The 26,622-nt window shown below is 45.5% G+C and overlaps 2 protein-coding genes across 4 annotated transcripts; one reads left to right on the plus strand and one right to left on the minus strand.

Moving 5' to 3' along the window:
• Positions 1–108: 108 nt before the first annotated feature.
• Positions 109–4,052, minus strand: RPL35A (ribosomal protein L35a). The gene is made up of 5 exons (XM_051781678.1): positions 3,946–4,052; positions 3,618–3,660; positions 2,219–2,371; positions 1,004–1,148; positions 109–167 (listed from the first exon to the last, which is right to left on the minus strand). Exons 2-5 carry the CDS (start codon positions 3,626–3,628, stop codon positions 144–146), a joined length of 333 nt encoding a protein of 110 aa, XP_051637638.1. The 5' UTR covers positions 3,629–3,660; positions 3,946–4,052; the 3' UTR covers positions 109–143.
• A 159-nt stretch (positions 4,053–4,211) lies between these two features.
• IQCG (IQ motif containing G) lies at positions 4,212–26,397 on the plus strand. 3 transcript variants are annotated; one of them, XM_051781658.1, is made up of 11 exons: positions 4,212–4,275; positions 6,836–6,924; positions 8,750–8,893; positions 12,270–12,514; positions 13,501–13,629; positions 15,532–15,613; positions 21,788–21,949; positions 22,547–22,621; positions 24,156–24,287; positions 25,529–25,630; positions 26,122–26,397. In XM_051781658.1, exons 3-11 carry the CDS (start codon positions 8,768–8,770, stop codon positions 26,242–26,244), a joined length of 1,176 nt encoding a protein of 391 aa, XP_051637618.1. In that variant the 5' UTR covers positions 4,212–4,275; positions 6,836–6,924; positions 8,750–8,767; the 3' UTR covers positions 26,245–26,397. The 3 variants fall into 3 exon arrangements, with proteins under 3 accessions (XP_051637618.1, XP_051637617.1, XP_051637619.1); XM_051781657.1 differs by having other exon boundaries at positions 4,223–4,313; XM_051781659.1 differs by lacking the exon at positions 4,212–4,275 and adding an exon at positions 4,333–4,455.
• The last annotated feature ends 225 nt before the right edge of the window (positions 26,398–26,622 follow it).

Raw genomic sequence — 26,622 nt, forward strand, 5'->3', positions numbered from 1 at the left:
GCAGCTTTGTGTCCCAACAGCATCTCTGTGCTGTCAACTCTGACACACTACTGAGAAGGAAGTCCCTCAAAATTGGTGGAGGGGATAAAAAACAGAAATGTACAAAAGTTAAACAGATTCTCCGTTTTATTTTCAATAAAAATTTAGATCCTAGATGGATACAGCATCTGTAAAACACAAAACCAGATAGAATCATGTTAGATATCTTGTTTTTAAACACAAGTTTTGCAGTTACAATCTAGACCATCAATCTCTTCAACTGCTATAAAAGCAACCCCCCAGTTTACAGAGAAGAGGTGTGACAATGGAAAAGCCCAACAGCTGGTTCAGTGCCTTGCAGTAGCACTTTGCCAGCCCTCCTGCACACTGACAGCAACTGTTCCCACGGCTCTAGATTCAGGATTTAACTGTGCTGTTCCTACTGTGCTTTTTCTAAGGCACAGGAAAGAGGCAGAAAGCAAGGGGTGGCACCCCTCTGATACTCCTTTTGACATCATCAGTATGAAAATACTGCATCACAACTCTGTGTGAGTACTGTACCAAAAGGTACAGTCTCACTGAAGCCCTGTGGCTAAGACACTAACTGTGGAGCAGGTCCCAGCGGACCCGTTAGGACAGCACTCCCCTCAGTTATAACATTTGGGAGGTAGTAGAAAAATTAACAGGTAGGAACTGGAGTAGAAGAATGCAAAAATACATGGAAAAGATCCAGGAAAAAGAAATCAAGGTCGCTTTAGAAGGGACCTGAGTCCTGGAACTTGAAGAGCCTTTCCAGACAACTGGAGCAAGCACACAGGCCCCTGGCAATGAGGCAAATCCCCTGAGCCCAAGAAGCCAGGAATAACCTCTCCTGGCTCCAAAAGGAACACAGTCACTGAGCCACGTTGAACACGACACCAACAGAACAAAACCACAGTTCAAGTGTTCTCTCCTCCTACATGGAATAAAAAGGCACCTTGAAAACTGCCAATAAATATCTTGTTGCCAAAATAAATCCACTTACCACCCGAATTCTGTGTCCAATGGCCTTGGCAGGAAGGTTGGAGCGGAACTTGGCACGGACCATGCCACTGTTCCCATGGGCCCGTGTCACCTTCCCCCAGATCACCCGTGTCCTGTTGGGCTTCCCCCCGGGAGTTACGGTGTTGCTGGGGAAGAGAGGAAAGGAACAGCTGAGCACGGCAGTCACAGCTCTGCTGTCACCATCAGCGACAGTGTGGCCTCTTCAAGGCACCTCAATGACTTTAATCCACAGCCTTCTTTAACCAGACCAACTTCCACTTTCATTTACCTGTGAAATTTGCCAGGCCTGGAATTTTCACTGTACCTTTCAAACAGGTAGGTATTACAGCTTGTAATTTGCCAGAAGCTCCACTGGAGAAGTCTTAACAAGTTACCAGGCTCAAAAATTTGGAAAACTCTACTGCTAACGTGTTCATACTGAAAAATTTCAACTCCAAAGAAAATACAACACCTTATTTATAAGATTTCTCCATGCACAACAAAGGCAAGAGAAGAATAAGCCACTAGAATAGATGACATAAAGTGCTTCAGATGAACAGCCATGTACCATACATTAGAAATGATGGCGGTCAAGTTAACAATCTAATCAATTTTATTCAAGGCAATTCTGAATACTAACGACTACATTCAATAAAATAAAAAACAAAACAAGTGAAAGGTAATAAGATGCTGTTCTCAAAGCATCTATCTTCCAGTGGCAGCAGAGCAGAAGTGACAGAGAGTACTCTGACATGGCCACACAAAAGGCAGGATACAAATTACTCCAGGCTTCACAAAATCATTCTATTGTTTAAGTAACTCAACAGCTCATAGTGCTCAACTCCACACAAATGCACCTCATCTCAATTTACTCTATCAACCCACCTTCAGTTTTTGCCACTCAGGCAAAACTTGCTTCTCATCCCATTTGCTCTCTTAACACACCATTTATGAAGTGAATGATTATTTCACATAACATAATTCTCTAAATTAAAACATATCATCTAACTAAAGCAAAAATAACCAAGAACTTTTAAAACAAAACTAAGCCAGGAAACTGGCCCACAAAGCACTCCACGGACACTCTATTGATAAATCCAGCACAATTAATTTTTGTTTTAACAACAGCTCTGTGAACAGCCTGCTCACATCCTGGCAAGTGCAAAAGCTGACACAAGAGTTGGCTAATTCAACATAAGAATAAAAAGTGACTTACTTTTTAGCTTTGTACACATAGGCACACCTCTTGCCCAGGTAGAAGTCTGTCTCTTGGCGGGCGTAAACACCTTCAATCTTCAGAAGAGCCGTGTGCTCCCGCTGGTTTCGGAGGCCACGTTTGTAGCCAGCAAAAATGGCCTTGCACCACAGCCTGGAGACATGAAGAATGTTTGCAAGTTACAATTCATTCCAAGGTAACAAAAGTAAAAACAAATCACGTGCTATTTCAGCACAAACTGGTAGAAATTAAGCAGAGGAAAAACCCCACCTTTACAAATCACTGCTAATCCTTACGTCCAGCGAACAGAGGAAACCCAAATACCCAGTCATGAAGGATTTATGAGAACTGTGCAGCTGACACCACACTACAAGCTTTACACTAAAGCTGAAGTGTTTCAGCATTAGCAACTGATGTTTCCAAATGTCTACTGATACTATGAATAAACACGGCTTTTTGTCTACACACCACAAAACCAGCCTCCTGTCTTGCAGTAACTTCTACAAAAAGTATGAACTGCTCCTAATTTGTAGCCTCAAAGGAATTAGTTGCAGCCTCTGGAGGCAGCCAGAGACACAACTCCACATCCACTGGACACAGACATTACACAAACTCCACAGCAACTCTTGAGGACAAAGTCCTGTCTGCACTACCCAGGTAAAGCCATTATAAGGCTGCTCTACACACCGTGCACACAGCACATCTGTCCCAACTGCATCCACCACCTGTCCCGGGATACAGCAGGATCAAGCTGAGATATCCAGTTCTCCCTGCCACACATGTATAACAGGAGATGAACTCCACGAATAAACGTCAAGACAAAGCTGTGATTCACAGAATCATCGAATGGTTTGGGTTGGAAGGGACATTAGAGACCACCTAGCTTCAACCCCCTTGCCATGAGCAGGGACACCTTCCACTAGACCAGGTTGCTTACAACCCCATCCAACCTGGCCTTGAACACTTCCAGGGAGGTGTCCAAAATCACTCTGGACAACAGAGTACTCAATCCCCCCCATTTACTCAGTCCCTACATCAACAAAAAATCTCGATGGTATAGTAGCTCCCTTACTCAAGGGAGCAGGATGTCCAAGCCTCTCCTGCACACTAGAGGTCCACAAACACTGTACTAACAAAACCAACATCGATATCCCGCATTTAGTGACAGGCCAAGGAAAGCGTGGCACGGCCTTACAACAGCTGTAACAGCCCGTGACAGCGGTTTCAGAATAGGGACATACATCTGTGGGCCAAGCAGAACACCGGGCAGAGGAGTCATCCTGGAAAACTAGAGCAGCCACAGGAACATGCATCACTGCTCGCTGTTTTAACACTCCCAGAAATGCCCAGGTGAACAGCGCTGCAGCAGCGAGCCGAGGCCCCCTGGGCAGTCACTCACCTCCCGGTCATGGCGTCCTCCCGCAGACCCGGTCCCGGCAGGCCTGGAAACGACACAAAGCGATGAGTGGACACCTGGGGGCCACCCTGAGCCCCGTGACCCTCCGCTCCCCCACAGCGCGGCCGCCCCGGGCGCCTCCGGCCCAGGGCCCCGACCCGCGGCGGGCACCATCCACCGCGCATCGGCGCCATCCCGCGCTCTCCCCGGCCCGCACTGCGCCATCTGGAGAGCCCCGGGAGCCCCGCGCCCACTGCCGAGCCCCGCAGGGGGGTGACCCCGCCCGGCCCCGCTGCCCGGCCCGAGCCCCGCTGGCCCCGCTCCGCCTCACCCCGAGCGCCCCAAGATGGCGGCCAGAGAGACCCGCCCCGCGCGGCCCGCCGGGAAGAACGCCGCGAGGACCCGCCAAGGGCCGCCCGGACGCCGCCTGAGCGGGCGGCACCGAGACGGTGGTGGTGAGGGCGGTGGTGGTGGAGGGGGTACAGCGGCCCCCGCGCCGCCCTTGCCGCGCCCCTCGCCCCGTCCCCGCGTCCCTCGGGGGCGATGCCAGGCGGGAGAGACCGGGAAGGGCGGCCCTAGACCCGCCGCGCAGGCGCCCGCCGGGGCAGCCCGCGAGGCCCCCGAGCGTGGTGGTTGCCATGGAGACGGGCGGCGCGTCCCGGTGAGGAGGAGAGGGAGGAGCGGCACCGGGATCGGGGAGTGAGAGCGGGGAAAGGGGGAAATCCGGGCGGGAAGTTGAGGGGAGACCCGGCCGGGCTGGGCAGAGCGAGCGAGAACCGGCTGTGGCGGTGGAACGAGCCGACGAGCCCGCGGAGGAGAAGGGCAGCGCTTGGTGTTCGGGGTGGGCTCCGGGCCCTGCCCGTCTTCCTCTGTTCTCACCTTGAATTAGTGAATCATCTCGTATTTATTTTACTTCCGATATCGCCTCACTGGCAAAGTGACAGAAAACACGTTTCTACACTGAAATCCCTGTAATGAAGTCTTACATCCCTGTGTTTTCTAGATAAGAACAGCTGGCAGCACGTAGTCACCATTTCCTCACATCAGAGTCATTCCCTCCCGATTCCTCTCACTTCCCTGTATGACATTGCCACACATTCAGGTGCATTTTCAGACCGCTTTAGGTGATTTAGGAACTTCCTCCAATAGGAGACGTGCCCTGGCTGGCCGAGCTTTCACTGTCACTTTGTTCCCGAGTGCTTTGGAATGTGTGCTCAGAGTGCTTTTATGAAAACATGGATCTCGAGCAAAATCTACTGACATCTTGTCACCAGCTGGGCTTGGAGAGCTTGAACCTGAGGGATTAATTAACCTGAGGAGTTGGAGTGAGGAATTAAATCCCCATCCAGGAGGAGAGTTAAATCTATCTGTACTTTGCTGGGCAAGTGTAGAAGCTCTCGATGCCTTGTAAACATGTAGATGCAGAGTTTTTCCTTAGGGAGATTAAACTGTTAGAAAGTAGGAGCAGAGAAGTGATGGAATATAATGAATTTTCCAAATTGTCTGTTGACTTCTACTTTAAGGAAGAGGTAGAAAACAAAGTAACACTCAGTCATCTACGCAGTTAACAGTATAAAATATGAGCATGGAGCCTCTACACAGAGAAAGGACACAGTCCCTGCTTTGAGGAGAATACAGTGTCTGTGAAAACACTGTTTTCCAGCAGTAGAGATGCCAGAGCCAGTAAATGCTCCCTAAATCTTATATTTTCCTGTCCCAAATAGTTTTAGTCTCATTTGGGACATACGGTTGAAAGTAGCACCACATCTTTCCTTCCTGGGCTCTCCTGGGTTCTCACTGGTACAGCCTCAGAGCACAGCAGCTCTGAGGGAGTCTTTCTCCACAGTCAGGATGAAACCTAAATTGCACCACTAAGCCAAAACCAAGATTACTTCAGCTTTTCAAGGTTTCCCTTTCCCCTTCCCCTTCGCCTTTTTTTTTTTTTTTCAAATGAGCACCTTCCATTCTAACATTTGTAGCCAGAGGCAGAGTTTTTTAAGGCCATTTTTTTTTTTGTAAAAATGAAGCTATTTGTGATTTCTGGTGCATTGCTGCTGTGGTGGATGTTCAGCACCTCTCCATGCCAATCACTTGCCAAAGAGAGCAAAAGGAGATGTGACATCCTCAGCTATGCATTTTCTCACTGGAATTCACCAGAATCTCTTTAGCTGACTCAAAGGGATGCTGCACAAAATGCTGCCTTTGAAGCCATTTTCATGTATCGGGCAGCAGGGTGGGAGAAATGAACATCCAGGGCTCTCACACAGCAGGGGGAGTTGCAATCCCCAAAGGAACAGGGGGCCAAGCCTTTTTATACAGTTGTTTTAAAAATTATTTCTTGATTTGTTTTCCTTTCCCTTTATATCAGCAGGGAAAGAATGTCAACCAAAACTCCTGGGGGAAGCTGAATCCTTCACATACTTTTTTTTTTTTTAATTATTATTAATAGAGTTTAATGAGGGAGTTCAGCAAACACAGCAATGAAGGGCAGTGCCAGTGGCTGCATCGGGAGGGTCTGTGGGCACTGCATTGACACTGAAATCCAGAGCAAGCAGCTCCTGTTTGTAGTGTTTCCTAATGCCCCAGACAGTGGTTTCCCTCCTACTTCCAAGTCAGTATAAGCCCAGAGCCTACTGGCTTGGCATGTGGATCTCCTGAGTGAGGATAGGGATATAAGAGGAGATGTACAGGAGGAGCAAAGGCTTTAGAGAAACGTTCCAGTTAATTCTCTCTTGGGCAGAAGCTGCTGATGAGAAAGAGGAAAAGCTGTTGCATCCTCCTTTGTTTCCAAATAAGTCACTTTTTCCTATGAGAGCTGCATTTTTTTTCTTTCAAAAATGCTGCCATAATCATCTGTCACGGCTATCTCCCAACACATCTTTTTTCATCATATTTTTAGCATTAGGACTGCACATGTAATAGATTATTCTCATGTTGTTTAGACTCAAAACATGGATCTTAGATTTCTGAAAAAGACAAAAATGAGTAAAACATTTAAAAATATTTTATTAGTGCCTGTGAACTGGAAAAAGACACTGTCTGACTTTCTTGATGTAAAAATACTTAATTTCTGCATCTCCACTTCTATCATTGTTTCCAAGGTTGAAAAGAAAGGAAAAGTGATGGGTTTAGTTTATTATACAGATTATTTGCTATTTATTTGTTAATGCTATTATCGGATTCCTATCTCAATATGTTACTTTTCTTTTTTTTAAATTAAGATAAAGGAGAGGAAAAAAATCTCAGAAGCAAAGGGATGAAATCAGTTCCATCTTTGTCATCAAAAGCCCTCACAGTGGGATTATATTAGGTAAGTGGGTATAAATAATACAAGGAGGACATTGAATACAATGTTCAGAATCACTGCTTGGCTGTTATCTTTTCCTGCCATGATTCTTTTCCTGCCATGATTTAAGCAGCTTCTTGAAATAAATCAGGGTGCCCCTACCATTACTTTGTCTGAAAGGCTGTTCCATATCTTCATCCATCCAGAAGTTAGAAACCTTATCATAATTGCTTGGCTTAGGGGAAATTACACTCCTTTGACCCTGGGCCAGTATTATCCTTTAACTTAAATACCTCTGTGTCTCCCTGGTATCTGCTCTTCCTATGTCTTTACAGAGAGCAATCCCAGTCAGTGCCCCTGGCACACTTTCCAGCTGTAATCTTTTCCACAAGGAGAGCTGTGTCCTGTTACAAAGGACAGCACATTTCAACACATGTTGCATTAAACAACTTACTGCAACAGAGGGACACCAGGAAACAAATATGTAAAATCGAAGTTATTTTTGTTTCACCTATTCTGTACTAACAGACATCAAATAAACCTGAACTGAGAAATGGCCCTTTTTTCCTGAACACATGAAATTAACTTCATGTTCCAACTGGAAATTGATATATTTTCTTCAACAAAAACAACAAAAAAGTATCAGGACAAATGATAACAGCTTCAGAGAGGTTATAGCAAGTATGCATTTTTTTAAACACTTGCTTATGAAATATCACTGACTTCCAGTGATCCAGAGCACAACTGCATCCAAACCTCTAATTTTCATAGAATTGTGGCCATGTCTTATGCTAACAGGCACTGTCTGATGTATTTCCTTGGCACACTTACAGATTGGACTGTAATATTCTGCAGGCCTAGAATATGTTTATTCAAGGGTTTTACAGATGGCACAAACCCACTTGTAGGTACAGCAGCCAAATGAAGGTTTTGTTAGTGGATGTTGATGCTTCCAATTGCAATGCCACTCAGGATCTCAGCCACCACAGACTCCAGTTGTGCTACACGTTATACAATAAATATCTGGTTTGTACGTGCAGGCTTTGGAGGTATTGTCCAATGGCTTATTAAAACATTGTAATTCTCAGATAATTTCTCCATTATTGTGCATGTGTTTTCTTAGGTATTTTTTAATAGCAAATTTCCACCTTTCCCTCAATGTGCTTTCACAATATTCCATCTGTAAGCAAGGCAAAGGGGTGCTTAAGTGTATGTCAGAGTAGTTCCATGTTTGAAGAGCAATTTAAAGTGAAATAACACAGAATGTTAAAGATAGTTTATTTAGTCCAAGAACTGCTTCTTGTTTGACTTTCAGCATCTTAAGGTGGTAACACTTCCTGCTGAGGGGACTGGGATCATAGAATTGTGAAGGCTACACAGTAAGTAACGAGGAATGATTAAGCCGTGAAGGTTCACTGTCTGTGATTTTATAAGACGTCAGTTAATTTTTTCCTTTCAAAAAAGGCACCTTCATTCTGTTGTTTCCCAAAGTCCACTATGAAACACTGCTCCCTCTTGAAGTGAAGGATGAAGCACCCCACTCACTTTGTGCCCCCTATATCCATTCCCTCCCCAGCCTGTCCACCCAGATCTGCCGTAGGAGGGACCAGGACCTCTTTGTTTTGTGAAAGCTAAACATTCCCACTGTCCCTGAATGCAGCCATTAGCAGAGCACAGCTCCTCTTATAAACAGTGTATGCAAGGCTATAAACAAAGCCAGGGAAGTATATGTAAGGCTGCAAATAAAGCTATTTCGTGTCTACCTTTAGTTTAAACTACTGTTACCAACATTACTAACACCATAGTGTTTTTCTGATTGCTATCTTTTATCTTTGTTCCTCCTGGCAAGGACACAGAGACTAAACAAATGGAAAAAGTCACTCATCTGGAAGCTCTGCTGTTTGCTGCTGTGCTGGAGAACTGTGTGGATCAGCTTGAAATTCTTGGGTATATCATGCCAATTTCAGATGAGGACAAGACAGACCTCAGCCATGTATGTGCCTATATCCACACTGCTTAAAAAAATATATATCTTTTTTTTTTCTTGGCCTTTACCAGCATTTTTTAAAAATCAGTTCAAGTATTTTTTCTGTGAAAGATCCATGACCCCTGGGTGGAGAAACACAATAAAAGTGCACAGATGACCAATTTTAATGCTTATACCGCAGCACCACTGAGAAGCCTTTGTCAAGACTTTGCAGAGGACCCTACTGACCTGTAATGGATTTCCTGGGCTAATAATTTTAAAATCTTGGTGGTTAGATGACTAGCAAAGGATTAGGGAAAAGGAAGCAAAACATATGTAGGTTCTTATGGAGATGCACAGCTATTTTAAAAGTAGAAATGAATAGAAGGTTTGAAAGTACTCAAACCCAGGGTAATTCTGTTCCTAAGTCCATGATAAAGTTCCTTTTGTTCCCACAGACAATGCATTAAGAAAGATGCACTTCAAAATATATTAGTAACTACCCTTTCTCAGTGATCACTAATTATTAGTTGATTTCTAATAGGTATTGCAACTAAGAGGGTTTGGGCAGAGATATGAAGAGAGAAGGCCTAATGCTCAGGCAGAGGTTTGTTGCTGTGGGGGAAGGTGTTGTGATGTTTCTGGTGGCTGTTAGACATAGGAAACAGGATGGGACCATCCTGAGGGGTAACTGGTTCTAAGTTCTGCAGTCATATATTTTAAGTGATATAGCAGGCTGTTTCCAGTTTTAGCAGGTTTGAAAATTTTTTAAGATGAACTCAAGAAAAAAGTGTGAGACCAGGATGGAAATAAAAACTGGGATCTGAGTTTTCACATCTAACGATGTTCACTCTGTCTAATGTACCAGTTAAGGATGCCAGAGGAACGCAAATAAACATGTTTTTCACGTGTTTCCTTGCCATACTACCTTTTCGAAAAACCCATCGCAGAGCAGCAGCAGCCGGAGTTACAGGAATTTCAGGGCGGGAACGATGCTCAGACTGTGCCATAGAGGGCACTCCTCCCCTTAAAGACTCCTATGAGCCGGCGTCATCTGTTCGCAGAGGATGCTTCTCCCTCTCTGAGCTAGTGGGAAACCTCTTCTGTGCCAGCAGCAAAACACAGAAAAAGAGCGTTTCTCTGGGACAGTAGGAGTTCTTCAGACACACAGATTCAGGCTGATAGACCTACTGAAGGTACACTTAAATTATAGAGAAAATACCTTCACTTTTCAATCACAGATGCTCATTTTTACCAAGTCACTGCTTAGTACACAACTTTATCCCAGATAATAAGCCTTACTTCTGCTCTTAAAGATGCCAAAACAAATCGAGAAGGAAACAATTTAGAAACAAGAAAATGGCTTAGGGAAGCGACTTGCTAACTTTGGTGCTCTGTAATTTGTTATTCCTCCCTGTTTCTCAGTTTCCACTTGCCTGTTTTCATTGTATTTGTAGAAGACCTGTATTTCCAAAGCACCCTGGAGCTCTGTCAGTCAAACAAATCAATGGCATTTTTAAAGACTGACATCTAAATGTCAGTTGATGACATTTCTAAGAGGATTAATCACAGTGTTGGCCAGCACCTCACTGATTTTACCAAATTAGATGCTCTTGTACACTGCTTCACACAGTGCATCCCCCAGAGGGAGGCAGCCTTTCTATTTGCTGAATTTTGGGCAACTGACAAAATTCTGTTAGGAGATGGTAACACAGGCAGTTTACAAACTTCTTGCTCTTACATAGTTATTTGGTCATGTGTAAGTCCCTACTGTTTACAGACAATCCAGTTATTGCCTGTCTTGAATTTTCCCAGACATTAAAAAGCATCTGTCAGAATACTCATAAAATCTACATGATATTAAAGCAGTTTGTTTGCCAAAATTAGTTCTTTCTGAAGTACAGCCATCACCAGCCAGCTATTTAACCTTTTTTTACTAATTAGCTACATAATTTTCATTGCTCTGAGTATATTTTGCATGTGATTCATTTAATGTAAATTTAACTGTCCAAAAATTAAGCATGTAGTCACTTAGCCTCCTTCTGTAGTCAGTGAGGAGTCAGGTGCTGACAGAGGCTGATCCATCCCATCCAGAGTTGTCCAAGACATTGATAAGGAAGCAGCCCTTTGCAGTACCCTCACAGACCACTAATGGAGCCTCACTTGACAAGTAACTTTTTGGAAGTACTCCTGGCATCCACAGCTGCTGCCCTGACCACTTGTTTTTACTCTGCCCTCTCTGCACTCTATTGGCACAAATGTGTGTGTGTGGTTGTTGAAGAATCTGGACTGAGAACTGGTGCTGCCAAAAATAACCTTTTTTTTTTTCTCCTTTTTGCTGGAAAATGTTTCATCACAGTGAGCTCTTTATCCATTTCCCAATGCATCCAGGGTGGGGAGCAGGCAGCTGTGGACGGGGATGGGGTTGGCAGTGACTGTGTTAGCTGGTGTCAGCACTGCTGCTAGGAAGTATTCAGCCACAGAGATGTCAGTAGGCAGGCAAGAAAAATTTCTCTTTTAGTGTCCCAGAGTACACACCTGCTTTCTCACCCATAGCACATAAAGCAGAGAAATTCCTGGAAGCAAAAGCTTAGCTGATTTTATAATTTTTCATTTTGCTTTTTCTGGGCCTTTGCCTTTTATTAATAAAAGTGTACACGTCCACAAGATAACTTTCCATGCAGAAAGAGCTGCCAATATTTTGAATTTCATTTTTGAATTCATGCTACACTTCCTCTGCTGTCACTCTCTCAAAAAACCTGCTAAGCAGATAGCTGATGTCTGTCGCTTTTATTTCCACATGGCTCTAGTTATAACACTGATACTGTAGGCAAAGGTCGTGGTGACAGGCAGTGGGAAATGTCTAAGATGGAAAGAAGGCAGAGGGGAAACAGGCTAACAGTCTTCCAGTGCATAAAAGCTGCTGCAAAAAAAGGAGGCAATGATTTGTTCTCTGTGCCTACAGAGACCAGGACGACAAGCCAGGGGCTCAGCTGCTGCTGAGGAGAAAAAACTTTCTTACGGTAAAGATTGTTGAGAGGTGCTGGCACTGGGAGGAGGGTGTGTAGTCCATTGCTGGAGGCCATTAAGGACATGTCAGGAATGACATAGTCTGAACCAGCATCTCTTGGAGCAGATGAATTCACCTCTTGAGGCTTCCTCTAGTCCTGTCACTTTAGGGCTTTTGGGCCCATAAACATCAATAAGCTACACTGTGTGCTCAAAGCTAAGCAACATAAATGTTTCTGCTCTTCCACTCTTTGCAGATTCTAACAGGCACTATCAACTGCTCTTAGTAAAGCTTTATTCTAGTTTATTATTAATCTTTCTTCTTCTCACATAATGTTGCAGAGGGTTTATTTCTACTGCTCAGTGTGCAAGCAGGTCTCTTCTTCCCTTTTAGACTGGCATCCAGGAAATGAAAGAAATTATAGAGACCCAGAAGGAGCCGGACATTAATGACCCAGAGCTTATGTCAGCAAGGCAAGAGAGTGAGGAAACAGTTACCTCCATGGCCCTGAAAAACACTGAACCCAAGCAGCAGATGGGGAAAACTGAAGATGGGAAAAGCACCCATCAGCCTCCCAAAAGGGACAGGAAACACAGCACTGTGACTGCAGAGAAGCTCAGAAAAATTGAGGCTGACAGGTGAGTGAGGCACCTGTGGAGGATGCTCAGGTGTTAAGTTCTCAGTCTATTTCTTGAAAGCAAAAATACATGCACCCCACTCTCCCACTGTCAGAGTGCTTCAGTCTTGGTCCAGAAGTTCCTCTAAGGATAACACTGGGATTGAGGTTCATAGGCCATTTGGTTCTGGCCATTGCTTGTCTCTGGATGCCCCATAATGACCAGTAGTTTATTTTGAATGGAGCTGCAAAACATTACCCAGTTGATAATGGTTGCTTGGGTGGAATTCATGCCAGACACTAATCAGTGCTGATGTTCTGGTACCTGGAGTCAGGTTCCCTTAGCAGATCCCACAGGCAAAGTGGGATCTGAGCTTTCTTCTGAACTCATTCTGCAGGGCACACAGAGTTTCTGTGGCAGTTAGAGCCATTCTCCTTTATAGAGCAGATAAGACTAAATATTTTCTTTCTTTTTTAAAACAAACTTTATTCCTGCACCTAATCCAGTGTCTTGATTTACAGAAATACCAGCAGCCTTTGGTTTAAAAGACAGACGGGGGAGCTGCCAAAATATAAATGCCATATGCACCATAACCTTCAATAAACTGGACAAGCCCATGTTATTTGTTAAGATCAGTTTAGGGCTGTACTGGAATATTTTGGCATCCAGATATCCCCCCACAGACACACTTACTTGCATCCCCAGGTCTCATTTTCCAGGATCCACCTATCTGTCACCACAACTGCAGGCCAGCAGCCTCCTTCCTTATGGCAGCACAGCCAGCATTTTTAAATGATAAACTTCAACCAACTCCTAATACAGAGTTTTTCAGATGTACAAGAAGCAGATACCATGGGAGAAGCACTCCTGGGTTTGGTAGGATGTAAGAACAGAAAAGGGATCTTTTATTTCCTCACCTTTATCTATAAACAGTAATGGATAAAGGTGCCAGACACTGTAGTACCAACACCTGTAAAGTACTGTTGTGTTCCTTTTGTTCCTGGCAGGCAGTATGCAAGTGATGTAATTGCTGTCACTATGAAAAAGATGCAGGAATCGGGAATATTTAACAGCCTAACAGAAGCTAATGAGAGAGAGAAGGAAGAAAAGAGCAAGTATTATGATGTCCTCATCAGGTCAGTGTTGTGTTCAGTTCTTCTCTGCTTAACTGCTGAAAGCCAAACCCATTCCCACTCGGTACATGCTGAAAAGGAAGAAGACCCAATAAAACCAAAATACAGAAGAGATTCTACTTTTTCAACTTGAATTGTTCTGCTTGCTTTACAAACTGCAATTCTTTTCCCTTCAGAAACAATTAGTGAATGGTTCTGATACTGATCTGAGCTAGGAATCGCCTGAGCTTTAACCACAGTGGACACATCAGTGTCTGCATTAATGCAAATGCTGTCTCATTTCAATTAAAACATAATGTGATGTAGGAGCTCCCTGATCTTTAACTCCTGTCCCCAGTGAAAGCCAGAGCAGCAGAGAATCTGTTCAAACCAGGGCCAGCAACATATGGCCTTTAGGTTGTCTGATGCCCAGGAGAATCCGCTCTGACCCATATGCTAATTGGCTCCCCTTTCCCAGCAGCAGTGAGGGTTCAGCACAGATGGTGACAGAGGAATTGTCTTATTCAAGGCTAATCCACCAGCCACTGCACTGTAGATCCTCTTCTGTCCCAAATCTTTCAGGGTACAGGTTTGTTATCATCTCAGCACTGGTGGTTCCTTACCTCAAATTTCTTGGAGTTTTTTTAGCATGCAGAACTCTGGTTCAACCCCAAGACTGTCAGAGAGAATCACAGTCATCAGACAAGCATTTGACCACTTTAAAGCTACTTTGCTCTGTGTAGCAGCTCAGGCCCATCATTTAGGGTGCACAGCAAAGCTGCTCTAAGTCATGATTTGTCATGAGTCCAACCTACTGGAACGGCTCCTGCGGTGGCTCAGGGGTCTGCCTCCAGGGCAAATCCCCAGCTTCCAGTGGAATGTGTGATTTCAAGCACGAAACCCAACTCTTCCACTGTCTAAAACCAAAGGATTTATTGTTTATCCATGGAAGGGACAAAAAGCAAAAATGAGAGTAGCAATTGGTTGTGGAATAACTATCCACTACTGGAGGGCAGAAAGGAGCAGACAGATTATAATGAGAAAGTACATAATGCTTTTTATTCCATTCTGTCAATCATGTCTAGCCACTCTGTTCTTCTGTACATTCTTTTCATGGAACGAACTTGATCTGTCTTTCAAGATAATAAATACTTGCCTGGTTTTGTGTGAATACACTATGAAAGGCGTCTTCAGTGACACTGGGACTCCTTATCAGGAGCTTTTGTTCATCACAGTCAAACTAGCTAAGGACTCAGAAAATTAAATGCATGTGTGATTGTAAGGTTGGGATAGGATACAAAGTCTCAGGTGCCAACTGTAGTATTTACTGGTTTTAAATCAAATCAGGAGCATAAAAGCTTAGATAAGTGCTCTGACTGAAATAAGATAATACCACCTAAAACATTACTGCATCTGCTTTGTTTTAGACAGATGGACCTCTCCAGCTTTTGGCCTTCACTTAGATCCCTTCACAGATCTCAGAACCTAAGACAGTGTTTTTCGGAAGATTTTAAGTCTAATATGAAAAAAACATTCTCCATACATATAATGACACACAAGCTGGCACTCTGCTGCTCAGACACACTTCTGCACAGAATCAGAATCTACTGAAATGTAGAAACTGTGACTCAATGACAGGCATCTTCCCTTTCTGCTATAGGAATTGCATCATCCTTAAGTCCACTCCAGGCTTTTAACAAGAGCATCCCCTGTTTTTTTGGCTCATTCTCCCTTTCATCCCCATCCGCCTTGCTCCCTTTGTGCACCTCTTCTTTCAGGATTTACTGAACAAGTCAGTAGTTTTGGTGAGAAGTTTCTGTTTATCTTTCCACAATGTATCAGGAGACAGGAAGTTCCCTTTCTAGGTAAACAGCTCTTGTCTTTTTTGATACATTGAAGTGATTGTATTTTCCCACTTTTCTTCAGGGAGGAGGAAGGAAAGAAGGAGATAAAGTCACTCCAGAAACAGCTGCAAGATGTCAAGAGACAAACTGCAAAAGACCTTCAGGTGAGAGCACTTAGCACTGGGCATTGTGCCAGGGGGGAAGCCTGTTAGCAAGCTCGACTCTACTGCCCAGGATCTAGTACTCAGGGAGGACCTGTGGCATCCAGAATGATCCATCATTTAGGAATACAGAAGTAGAATAACTGCAATAAGGACTTGTATTTGGAATTAGCCCACTAATGACTTTGAGAGCAGTGTCCAGAGGTTTTCAAATGGGAGCTCAAAATGCTCATAATCATCACGATCAAACTGGAATATCCTAAGAACACAGCTGGGAGTGGCAAAGCACAGATACCTGTAATCAGTGAGAAAAAGGTTATCTGCAGATAGCAGTATCTAAGGTTCTCTCATACTCATGCAGATCATCTGGCACAGAAGAAAATGTGACAAAGAGGGAATGAGAAAGAGAGACACTTTGTATAGGGGCAGGTCATTTTTCTACCTACATTTTTGTCTGGGAAAAATGCCATTATAGTATTTTTCTAGGCTTCCAGACATTAGAAAATCCCAAACATGCCTACACAAGGGCAGATCAATGTTATTGCACATATGCTGTCAACTTGATCTTTCTGGAAAGCTTCAGCCCTTCTGTCTGCATCACGCAAATAGTGTGTGCATGAGCAGTAAATCTGGGGCATTCTGGAAACGTCAGACTTGCTACACAAGTGCAGATCAATTCAGTGGCTTATCACTGGTCACTGTAATGCTCACCAGACAGCTCAGACTTGATGCTCATGCAACATGGCCCTGCTAGGGCAGGAGACAGTGTGTGATAGCAAATGAGCGAAAGGGTCAGGGCTGTACAGGGGCTGGAGGAAGGAACAAGAATCTGACACTTTGTTCAGTAGTGAGCAAGAGGACAGCAAGGGCATCTGAGGAAAGAACTGGTATCACTGAATTTTGTCTTTGGACAATAGCATAGACAGTAATCAAGCCAGGATATAGTTGACTACACAGAGGAATTTTAAGCCACTGACATGCTGGTGAAGTTTGGTTTGTAGAACATGAAGGTTTTGTGTTGGTAGCCTGGATGCATATGCAGTGGAAAGTTTAATTGTAAATACAGGATGGTTGTAAAAAAATGATGGATCTTTTTGCTTCTGCACATTGTCCCTTCTTAGTCAGGCTCTGATGGCTCCTGAGAAGTTTCTGTTCTCCCACTCCCCAAGCTAGTGAATGCGATAAGGGAGTTCTCCTTCTGTGTAGAGCTCCTCAAACCTCACCACGTCTGTGCATACAGTATATGTACCCAGTTCTGGTTTAATGCCTTCCCAAGGTCTGGTACGTGGGGGGCTGTAACCATCCCACCTCGCACCAGCAGCAATGTCCTGGCACTGTGCAGACAAGGGGCACTTCTCTGTGTCCTGACCTGCACCTCTTCTACCTCTTGCAGTCATAAGAATGTACGTAGCTCCTGTGCCGAGAGGAGGCTCTTCTCCTTGTCCCTTCAGTGCTAATCAGTTCTTGGGTTTTGCCTCATCAAGTGGGATCTGCACTCATCTGGTATTTAATATTTTAATCTTAGAAGTCCTTTTCTGGGCTTCCTTATAGTTTCGGCTTTGGTAACAAATCAAAGACAAGACTACTTTCAAGTACTGCTTTCCTCCCGTGCCAAAAATAATGGTGTCTCACTGCGTCTCCCAAGGGAGAGTAATTTCTATTTGCTTCATATGGGATTTTCCCGTAGGCAGTTTTACAGACACTTGCATGATTTGTCACCTTGCCAACAAATTAAAAACAAAAATACAGCTTGCTGATTTTGGAGTACTTTGAACAACAATAATAATGCATAGACCTGTAGACAAAAGCCTAACATGGTTGTCTCCAGCCTAGTGGATGAGAAAACAAAAGCAAGCAAATCTAATCTTGGAACCAGAAAAACACGGCCTTTGCTTCACTCGTTTCCTGTGTATATGTATTCTCATTCTTGCTACTTCTTAATGAGATGCTAATTAATACTTTATTAGCCTGCTCAGCTCATTTTTCTTTCTAATGGAACACAAATCAAACGCTAAATGTTCTTGTTTTGTTTTCTTTCCTCTTGGAAAGCACTGATGTCTGTAAAGGAGCTGAAATGATCTGTCTGGTTTTGCTCTTACCCCTCCGTGCAGGAGCAGCACTGGTAGCTCAGGTTTGGCTGCAGGGCTCAGTTTGCTGCTGCAGTGTTCATTTTCTAGGTTGTATAAAAATACTCACTTTCTTGGGTTTCCTGGACAAGTGATGGCAGTCTGTACAGGTTTTGAAACAAATTAATACATAGAATTATACACCTTAACATAAAAATTTAGGAATGTAAACTTTAGCATTCCTGCACTGTTCTTTGCCCAAAGACTTTTTATGTCCTGCAGGCTTTGTGTACACTCGTGCCATACATGTGTGCAAGTGTGGCGTAACAGGCAGTAAATATTGCAGCTACCAACCAGACAGGAATCCAAGCCATCGCACCACGGTACCAGTGAAAACAGGTCCATAACTTCAATTCTGTGTGGGCTGTCATAACACATCCAGCTCCACTGTATCAGTGCCCCACCTGGTCGTGCTTTTAGTAGTGTGACTAAAATCCATCATGTTTCTTCCCTTTTCCTCTCCCAGGAAATGCATCAATGGAGTGTTCTAGGGAATGTATTAAACATATATACACAGCCACTGGTGCATGTTTCTACTGGAGAAATGCACCAGGTGATTACAGTAGAAGGCACAAGGTTTGTGATGGTCCTGAGCTTCTGCATGACTTCATTCCACTGCTGGCAGAGTCCCAGGGAGTGCAGCAGGACCCAGAGCTGGTGCACCAGATCCAAACCTGGCTCCAGAGGGGCACGACTTTCCACAGGAGTGCTGCTGCCAAGAGGTCCCGCTCTCTCTGCAGCTGCCTCTCACCAGCTCTCTCCTACAGTTGCTGGGATGGTACGTGAGCTGGCAGAGGGCTGCAGAAGCTGTTCTGTTGAAGCTGGGTGACCTGCCGGCCCCTCTGTCCTTTGGGCCCTGACATTCCTTGGAGGTGTGCAGCATGGGGATGTTCTGGAGCTGGGACAGAGATGCAGGCTGTGGCCTCACTGAAGCGTCTGTAGGGCCACACGTTGTGGTTTCAGGGGGAGCGGGTCCAGGCTGCAGCAGGTGTGCAGATCTAAGCATATCTCCAGGCTCTGCAAGCTGAGATGCTGCAGCTGCCAGTGAGAGGCTTGAGCTCCGAGGCACTGGGTGTGGGAGCAAGGCAGAGGCAGCAGGGCTCCCCACCGGGGCTGCCGGCACGGAGCACAGCACCCCTTCCCCTGCCAAATGGCAGCACGGGGAGTGCTGCTGGCGGCAGGAGGTTCATCTGACTGCTGGGGAATTCCTCAGACTGTTTACTCCTATTGGCTACTTTTGTAACCAGATGTATTTCAAATGACTGTAAACACTAATTGCTGTGGAAGAGCTGGGAGATCTTCGTGGCACTTACAAGAGAGATAAATCAAAGTAAATGAAAACACAGGAGTGCAGATAATGTCTCCAGCTAAGTGCAGTTGTTTTTGCAGCCAAACAGCATCTGTGGGGCAGACTCCTGGGGCACTGGGTGACAACAGACAGGCCTCTGAGCTGATGTCTGTGACTGAGAGATCAGAGAAAATCAGCTTGTTTACCTGCTTGTGAAGCAGACTGGCTCCTGACAACTATTTCCTTGGTTTTGATCTTGGTCTCTGACAGTTTTCTGATAGTTTTGGACACAAGGAATGATTTTGCATCTTTGGTTTGGCAGATTCAACACTGAAGTCATCCCAAATAAGCAGCCCAGAGATTTACTGCATCAGCTATGAAAGCGTTCCGTGTCCTGGCGGGGACCTTTGCTATGATAAACCAGAACGAATAAATATTAACTCATTTTCCCAGTGCCTGTCCCTGAAGTTCAGGGAACAGCACCCTCTGCAGATGGTGCCCACAGCTTGTGGGCATTCACTGCAGCATTTACTCCCTGCAGCCGAACACCGAAAGTGCCCAGATCTGCAGCGCCAGGCCCAGCAGCAGGAGCTGCCCTCATCCCTGCAGATGACTCTCCCTCTCCAGGCAGACGCTGCTGTAAACCACCAGAGGGGTTTTGCATTTCACTTCCAGAGGGGTTTTGCATTTCACTTCCCATCTGCTTTGGGTTGTGTAACTAAGCCCCCAGACTCCCCCACCTCTAACCAGGACGTTTTACAACACCGCAGACCAAATCCAAACCACAAACATGCCATACAACAGGGAAAACAAACAGAGCAGATGGGCCCCCATCCCGGCTGAGGCCTGGGGTGCTGGGATCAAAAGCACTTTTTGCTTTACTCAAATATGAAATGAGAAAGAAAATAACCTGGTGAAATGTTCATGCTCTTCTCATATCTCTGAGTGCTTTGTAACCTAGGCTGAACCCTTCTTTTCTAGCCTGTTTGCAGATCTTTGGCAGATAGGATTAACACACTGACATCAGCAGCACTTGACTTCCCAGAGGCTCAGCACCACAAAACATTGTTTTTTTTCCATTAGCATCTCCCCATTCTCTCTGCCAACCCCTCAGTGTAGACACGATTACACCATGACCCAGGAAGACAACCTCAAAATAGAGTGTTACACTCACCTCCCATGTCTACAGACTGGGAACACAACCCCTCCCAATAGCCACCAAAATTCCATGCCAGGGAAAATAAAGGCCATTACCAGAAGCCTTAATAGGGCACAAACAGCTCATGTCTGTAGCTGTCTGCAGTCATATGATGATATGTCTGTAAAATAGTATCTGATGTTGGAAACCTTCAAAAGCATGAGAACGCCTGACCTTTGAACCCCCAAAACACCATCAGCCAAGGGCCCCAGTTGTCATGAGCCTCATAAATGTACTTTACTCTTCCTAACTATGTCAGACAAGGAGTGCAGAAGTAAGGACTTTCCTTTTAGCTGCTCCAAACTCTTCTTATAAGGAAACCTTTTCCAAATGAGTCATGCTGCAGAGGCTTTCAAAGGCAGCACTGTTGAGCTGGCTTCTTCCTGTGGCATTTTTCCATGTTTACACAGCTAAGGAATGTGAGGTACTTCACAGACAAGATATGTGGGCTTCAAAAGGTTTAAATGCCGGCACTTTGGCATTTCATCTTTATCTTCAGCTGTGAGGTTTGGCTGATGAATATCAAACCCATCACAGCATGGCACGAAAGCAAAGAGAAAGTCTATGACAGAGCAATTGGGTGCCAAACCAGAGGTGTTCACATTGATCCTGCATAATTGCACAGGAGGCTTTGCTTTGATGACCTTCTTAACTCTCAATACAAAAGTCTAGAGTTTTTCATTTTACAGGCGGTTCTTCCAAGTTCCAGCCCTGAAATGATGAACTTTTATCTATTACTGAAAGAAATTAATTAAAAAGGAGTAAACAAAACAGCAATCCCAAATCAAGCAAGTGTGCTTTGCTTCCGGAGCACACTCCAAAAGCTGGACAAACCACTCAGGATTCTTGCCTGTGGGGGAGCTCTGGAGAGCAGAAATAGAAAGGGAAAGCTCAGCTCCATCACAAAACAAGGAATGGGGAGAGGCTGGGAGCTCATAGTCAGCTTTTCCTTGACACTTCTTCCTTGCCCTGGGTGTATGTTTTTGTAACAAAGTGGGCACCATCTACCTGTTAAGATTTCAAGAAATAACTGTTTAAACATATAAGCAAGACAGGATTAATTTGCACCTGTTCCTAAATTTGAGTTTATATAGTTGCTGCATAACTAGAAAAAATGAATCCAAGGAATAAAGTTTACTTTAGGATAACAGACTTTGGCTTATGTGGGGCTGAGCCATTATCTTCCTCTTACAGATGCTCACTCACTGAGATGGTCTAATCCAAGAAGTTAGTATAAGGAAAGCCTAGCTTTAAGTGGCTAAAATTATTTGGCTTCTTTCACGTTTATACTAAACATGTCTGAATCCATATCTGCACGAGGGACCAGAAGGCCTGGCTTCTCATCCCACTCTGTTCATCACTCCACCGTATCCAGAGGTAATCACTCCTTGCTGATGGGTTTATTGCCATCTATATGAGTTACAAATCAAATTAACCTTTGAAGCAGAGGTTGAAATAGAGCAACATTCAGGGAAAGTGTGAAGCCTATAGCCTTGTCTCTTCTGAGTTTAGCATTCTGACTTCAGTCTCCAGGCTTGCTTTTGTGCTGCTTTTGTCTCCACTAGAACCGAGACAAGATCATTGATCGCCTCAAAGACAAACTCCAAGAGAAGACGGCCAAACTGGACACAGAAAGCTCCTACATGAAGAAAGACACAGACCTCCAGATCCACCAAACCCAGAGGAAATGCAGCAAGGAAGAGAATGCCCTGAACAACGAAATCCAGGTAAGCCCTTCCCCATGGCCCATACTGGAAGGGCCAGTCAGTAAAGGGCAGAGCCCTCCCTTGCTCCCCAGATGCCCTTCCTGTTCTCCATTATAGTCACCACCACAGCTGTTTGAACTGGATCTGGAAACTCATCGAGGTTAGAAAGCTTTATATTTTCCATTGCTTCTCTGTATGGTCCTGCAAACAGCAACAGCACAGATGGTGTAGCTGCAGGAGACAGTGAATGCTTAACATAATGCCACTGTCAGAAAACCAGACCCATAAGTATGTCCAAAGGTGTAGTTATAAGGGTATTTAGCACACAGGCAGCCTGAGCTCCCAGCATTGCCCCCATCAGACTGTGCTGTGGACCTAAAGTGAACTGGACTAGAAAACTGTTTTGGTTTTGCAAGCATCTTTTTTTGACTGATCAAAATCTGATCTAATTGTCCCTATTTCATGGATGGCCCAGGGGCAAGGACTGCCTCAGTAATTTTGTCACTGGAAAAAATGTCCGTGGACTACACAGAGCTCCAGCACTCTATCTTGGCTTTCAGCAGCAGTGTGTTACACACTAACACTGCCTCTCACATTTTCTGTCTGCACTGATCACAGAACTTGAAGAACAAAACTGATGAGGAGATTCAGCTCCACACAGAGACAGAAAATTTCCTCAGGCAACAGTATCAGGTATGTGTGACTGCCAGCTAATGCTTAAAATAGCAACCTATAAACATTGTATCAATTAATACCTAAAGAAAAACAGTTACTGCTCCACAAATGTACCAGGTTCATGGCTGCTGCAGTTAGAATGATTACTTATCCTCATGTCTTAATTAACCCAGCTCTCCCAGAAGTGAGATCTGCTACACATCGGTACATTTCCTTAAAATTAGTGTTCATGTAATAATTGGCATCGTTTATTCGGGTGTCGCAGATTTTTCCTCCCTCAGGTAGTTGTATTTGGCTGATTGGAATGTTATTTAGACCTTCCTTGGCAGTATCTGGGGCTCCCAGCACCTCGGGGAAGAGCACCCACTGCCCAAGGGCTGCACAGAGGGGACACTGAGGAGGGAACCACACAAACTGCCAGACCAGTTTTGCCTTATCTTTATCTGAGGAAGAATCAGGGCTGGAGAGTTGCTAACCCACAGCTATTGTGCACATTCTCAGCAGTAACCAACCATGAATGTCCCTGTGGTGTTAACATTGCAAAGCCTCTCATAAATGATAGAACTGGAAGAAAACCTGTACTTCTGCAGGGTACCTGATGTCACTGCCAGTACAAAATTTAATAGGAGATAATATATTTTTTAAAATGTAATTTGAGTGCAAACCAGTGCTGTATCTTGTGAGCAATTAAACACTGCTCTGTACCCCAGAGCCTTGCTCTGATCAATGCTCACAGCAAGGGGACTGTCCAAGCCCAAGCTGCAGCCTGTCTGACCTCAAGCACACAGCCAGGCACAGCCCCTCAGTGCTCACACAGCAGCTGGTGGCTTTGCAGGGGCCCGCAGAGAGGAGGATGACCGTGCCCTCCATCTCCCTTGTGTGTCCAGCTGTGATGCCGTAATAAGATTGATGCTTTTCCTCAGATTATTTTTCCATGGAAGCAATCACAGTTGTTGCTATGGAGAAGTCATTGGTGAATGGCAGGAAGTCATCTGTGTGACTGTTTCAGAAACACCTGCCCTATTCACGAGTGAGACAAAGCCAAGTTCACAACCTGAAACAGCGTGAAGTGCTGTCCCCTGGGACCTTATTCCTGGTGCTTAATCCAGAAAGCAGATAAGGAGTCAGGCAGAGGATAAAACCTTTCCCACTGACAAATTGTTTTTTAAACACCCCCCCCCCATATACACACGAAGAATGGCTTCTGCTTGTCTCTTGCTTCACCAGGACTGACTGTGTACAAAACTAACCCCCAGTGCTTCTCCATCCCTCATGCACCCCTGAAAGCCCAACCCAGTCTCCTCATCTCCAGTCCAGTGCCGTGGCTGCCGTGGTGAACTCCAGTGAGGGGCCTGCAGGCCAGCAGCAATTTATCCTGTATCCAGTAATTTTGTCCTAGGGGCTTGATCCTTCCAAGATGAGCCAGAAACACTGACCGTGCACCATTTACAGGACTCTCACCACCCTCCTGAGAGCAGGCCATGTAATAGCAGCAAACCTCTCACCTGTGCACTCTTTGCACCATGCTGAGCACCAATTCCTCCCCATGCAGAAGGTGGAAGAGAAGCTGGAATACTGGATGCAGAAGTATGAAAATGACACTGACGCGAAAGAAGTAGAACTGGATGACCTAAGAGCGTTGAAGGCAGAGAACTTGGAAACAATGCAGAAATTTGCCAAGGAGGTAAGACATCAGCAGCATCTCAGTACTCAGCCACGCAAAACTGCACTGGGCTTTTTCCTACCCTCATTCAGATAAGGAACCAGGACCATGGGAAAAAAAATAAATCAGTAACTTTGAGGCACAGGGTCCAATTATAAACACTGGTCGTGGGAAGGCAGCGACTGAGATGTCATCTTCCATTTGCCACCTGTGACATCAAGGAGGGATGATAATATTTCCCCTACAGCTATTTTCAAATACCGGCAAGTACTGAGAGAGCTACTGACAGCACTTGTGAGGGGCAAAGACACTGTCCCATCCCATCAGTACACCTCACCTTAGTTTGCTGCCTTAGTCTGAACAAATCTGCTTCTTCCAGCTCCTTCTAGCAACATCAGGGTAAGACAGGCTGGAACTGAAAAAGGCAGCTCATCCCTTCCCGCAGACACACACATTCCCAGCTGCACAATGCTGTTATCAGGGAGCTGATTCCAGTTAGAACCATTCCTGCCCCACACTGGGTTCTTGGTTAACTACTGGGCTCTGATCACAGTGGAACAGCAGCACAGGGCAGAGGGAAGTGTCTAGAAAAACGTGTGTTTTAAAGCCAGAAGGAATTAACTTGTAATCATTCCTTACCGTCACTGGGTCTGAGATGATGGGAGTGGGTTTGATGTTTTCCTCCTTGTGGGCTCATTTTTCACTCTGTGCACTGTCATCTCAGAGTCCCAAGTGTGTTTGTACATCCTCTGCTGCTTAGCCTGAGGGACCACACGTCCTCCCCACCACCAGCTGTTGCCTGGGACACCATCAGACAGCCATTTTAGAGCACGGGATCAGGGGTTAATTACACTCAGGCCTTGAGAGGTTCCACTTTGGCAGCAGCTCGAAGTGCCTGAGGACTGACAGTGGTAATGAGCAACATTTGCCATCTGCATTCAGGAAAGATCAAACAAAGGAGGTGGGGGAGGAAGGTCCACAGTCACACATTACCCCTGCGCTGCCCTGGAGCTCCCTGGTGCACAGGGAGGGGACCCACCCCATGACCCACAGGCCTGAGCAGTTCTGGCAGGGCTGTGGGAAGTGAGTAGCAAGGATGAGACACGTAGGCAGCCAGAGGAGAAGAATCCTTGCACCAGGATACAGGTGAGCCCTGCCCTGCCCTGGCAAGTGGCTGGGCACAGTGAGCCTCAAAGGCTGGCCCTGCAGTTTAGGGGATGTGTTTGTCATGTGGCTTTTGCCACCCCTGTGCTCTCTTGAAGTGCCTGATGTTCGAGGAAAACATCATCACTGACCGGACAGAAAAGAAGGATAGAAAAAAACAACGAGAGCAGGACGCCCTGGAGCTGAAGAGCGCCCTGAAGGTAAAGGGGAGCAACACTGAGGTGATGCTGCTCCATCAGCAGCTGGGAGCTAATAATCTGTGCCACAGGCTTTGTCCAGGTAGAAAACGGCCCCATAAAGTTGGCTGGTGTGGGGTGGCACAAGCAAAGGACAAAGCCTGTCCCTTTCTGACTCAGAGCCAGCAGTTGGCTCCAGGTTTGAGATGGGAGCCAAAGGGGAGAAGCCAGTCTCCTGGAATGATCTGGGGCTGTGCCCATTGCATCAGCTCCACTGCATGGGTGACACAAGGAGGGCCATGGGGCAGTGCCTCTGCTTGTCCCTTGCCACCAGCCACAGATGCCCTGCCCTAGCTGTGGGTGCTTCCAGTGCAACCAGGAAGGCCTGATGGCTGCTGTGTGGGCTGGAGGTTCCCTCCTGTGTCTGGGGAGCACAGGAAAGACTCTCTGGCATTGAGCTGTACCAGGTACCCCAGCAAGAAATTTCCCCTGAGGCCTCTCTTTCTCACTTCCAGGTGCAGGCCTGGTGGAAAGGCACGATGGTCCGCAGATTCCTTGGCCCTTACCAGGCCCTTGAGAAGCTTCTGAAGGAACAGGCAGCAGTGCAGACAGAAACAGGGAAGGAAAAGAAAAAGTAAAGAAGGTAAAGAAAGTGCCCACAGATGTGCTCCAGGTCTGTTGCTGGGCAGAGCACTGCAGTCTGTCTGACAGGACAAAATAAACCATATAACAGAGTTTGGGCAATTCTGGAGAACACAGTTCATGACAGACACAGTTAAGGTGCAGCTGCAGTCAAGATCTTGAAGCTGCCCTTGTACAGCCTTTGTACAGCAGAAAGGCAGTTTCTCCAACACAAAGGGGATTTGCATCAAAGCAGTGAGAAACACAAAATCCCCCCAAACTGCTTGATGGGAATAAGACAGATAGTGGGAGGTAATCCTGTTACCAGCCCAGTAGCTCGCTGGCATGGGATGCTTTGCACCCGGAACCTCCTGTGCAGCCCTCAAAGCACTGGC

The sequence above is a fragment of the Manacus candei genome, unplaced genomic scaffold (genome assembly GCF_025592945.1).
Source record: "Manacus candei isolate 608988 ecotype Guabito, Panama unplaced genomic scaffold, ASM2559294v1 h1tg000015l, whole genome shotgun sequence".
Classification (NCBI taxonomy): Eukaryota; Metazoa; Chordata; class Aves; order Passeriformes; family Pipridae; genus Manacus; species Manacus candei.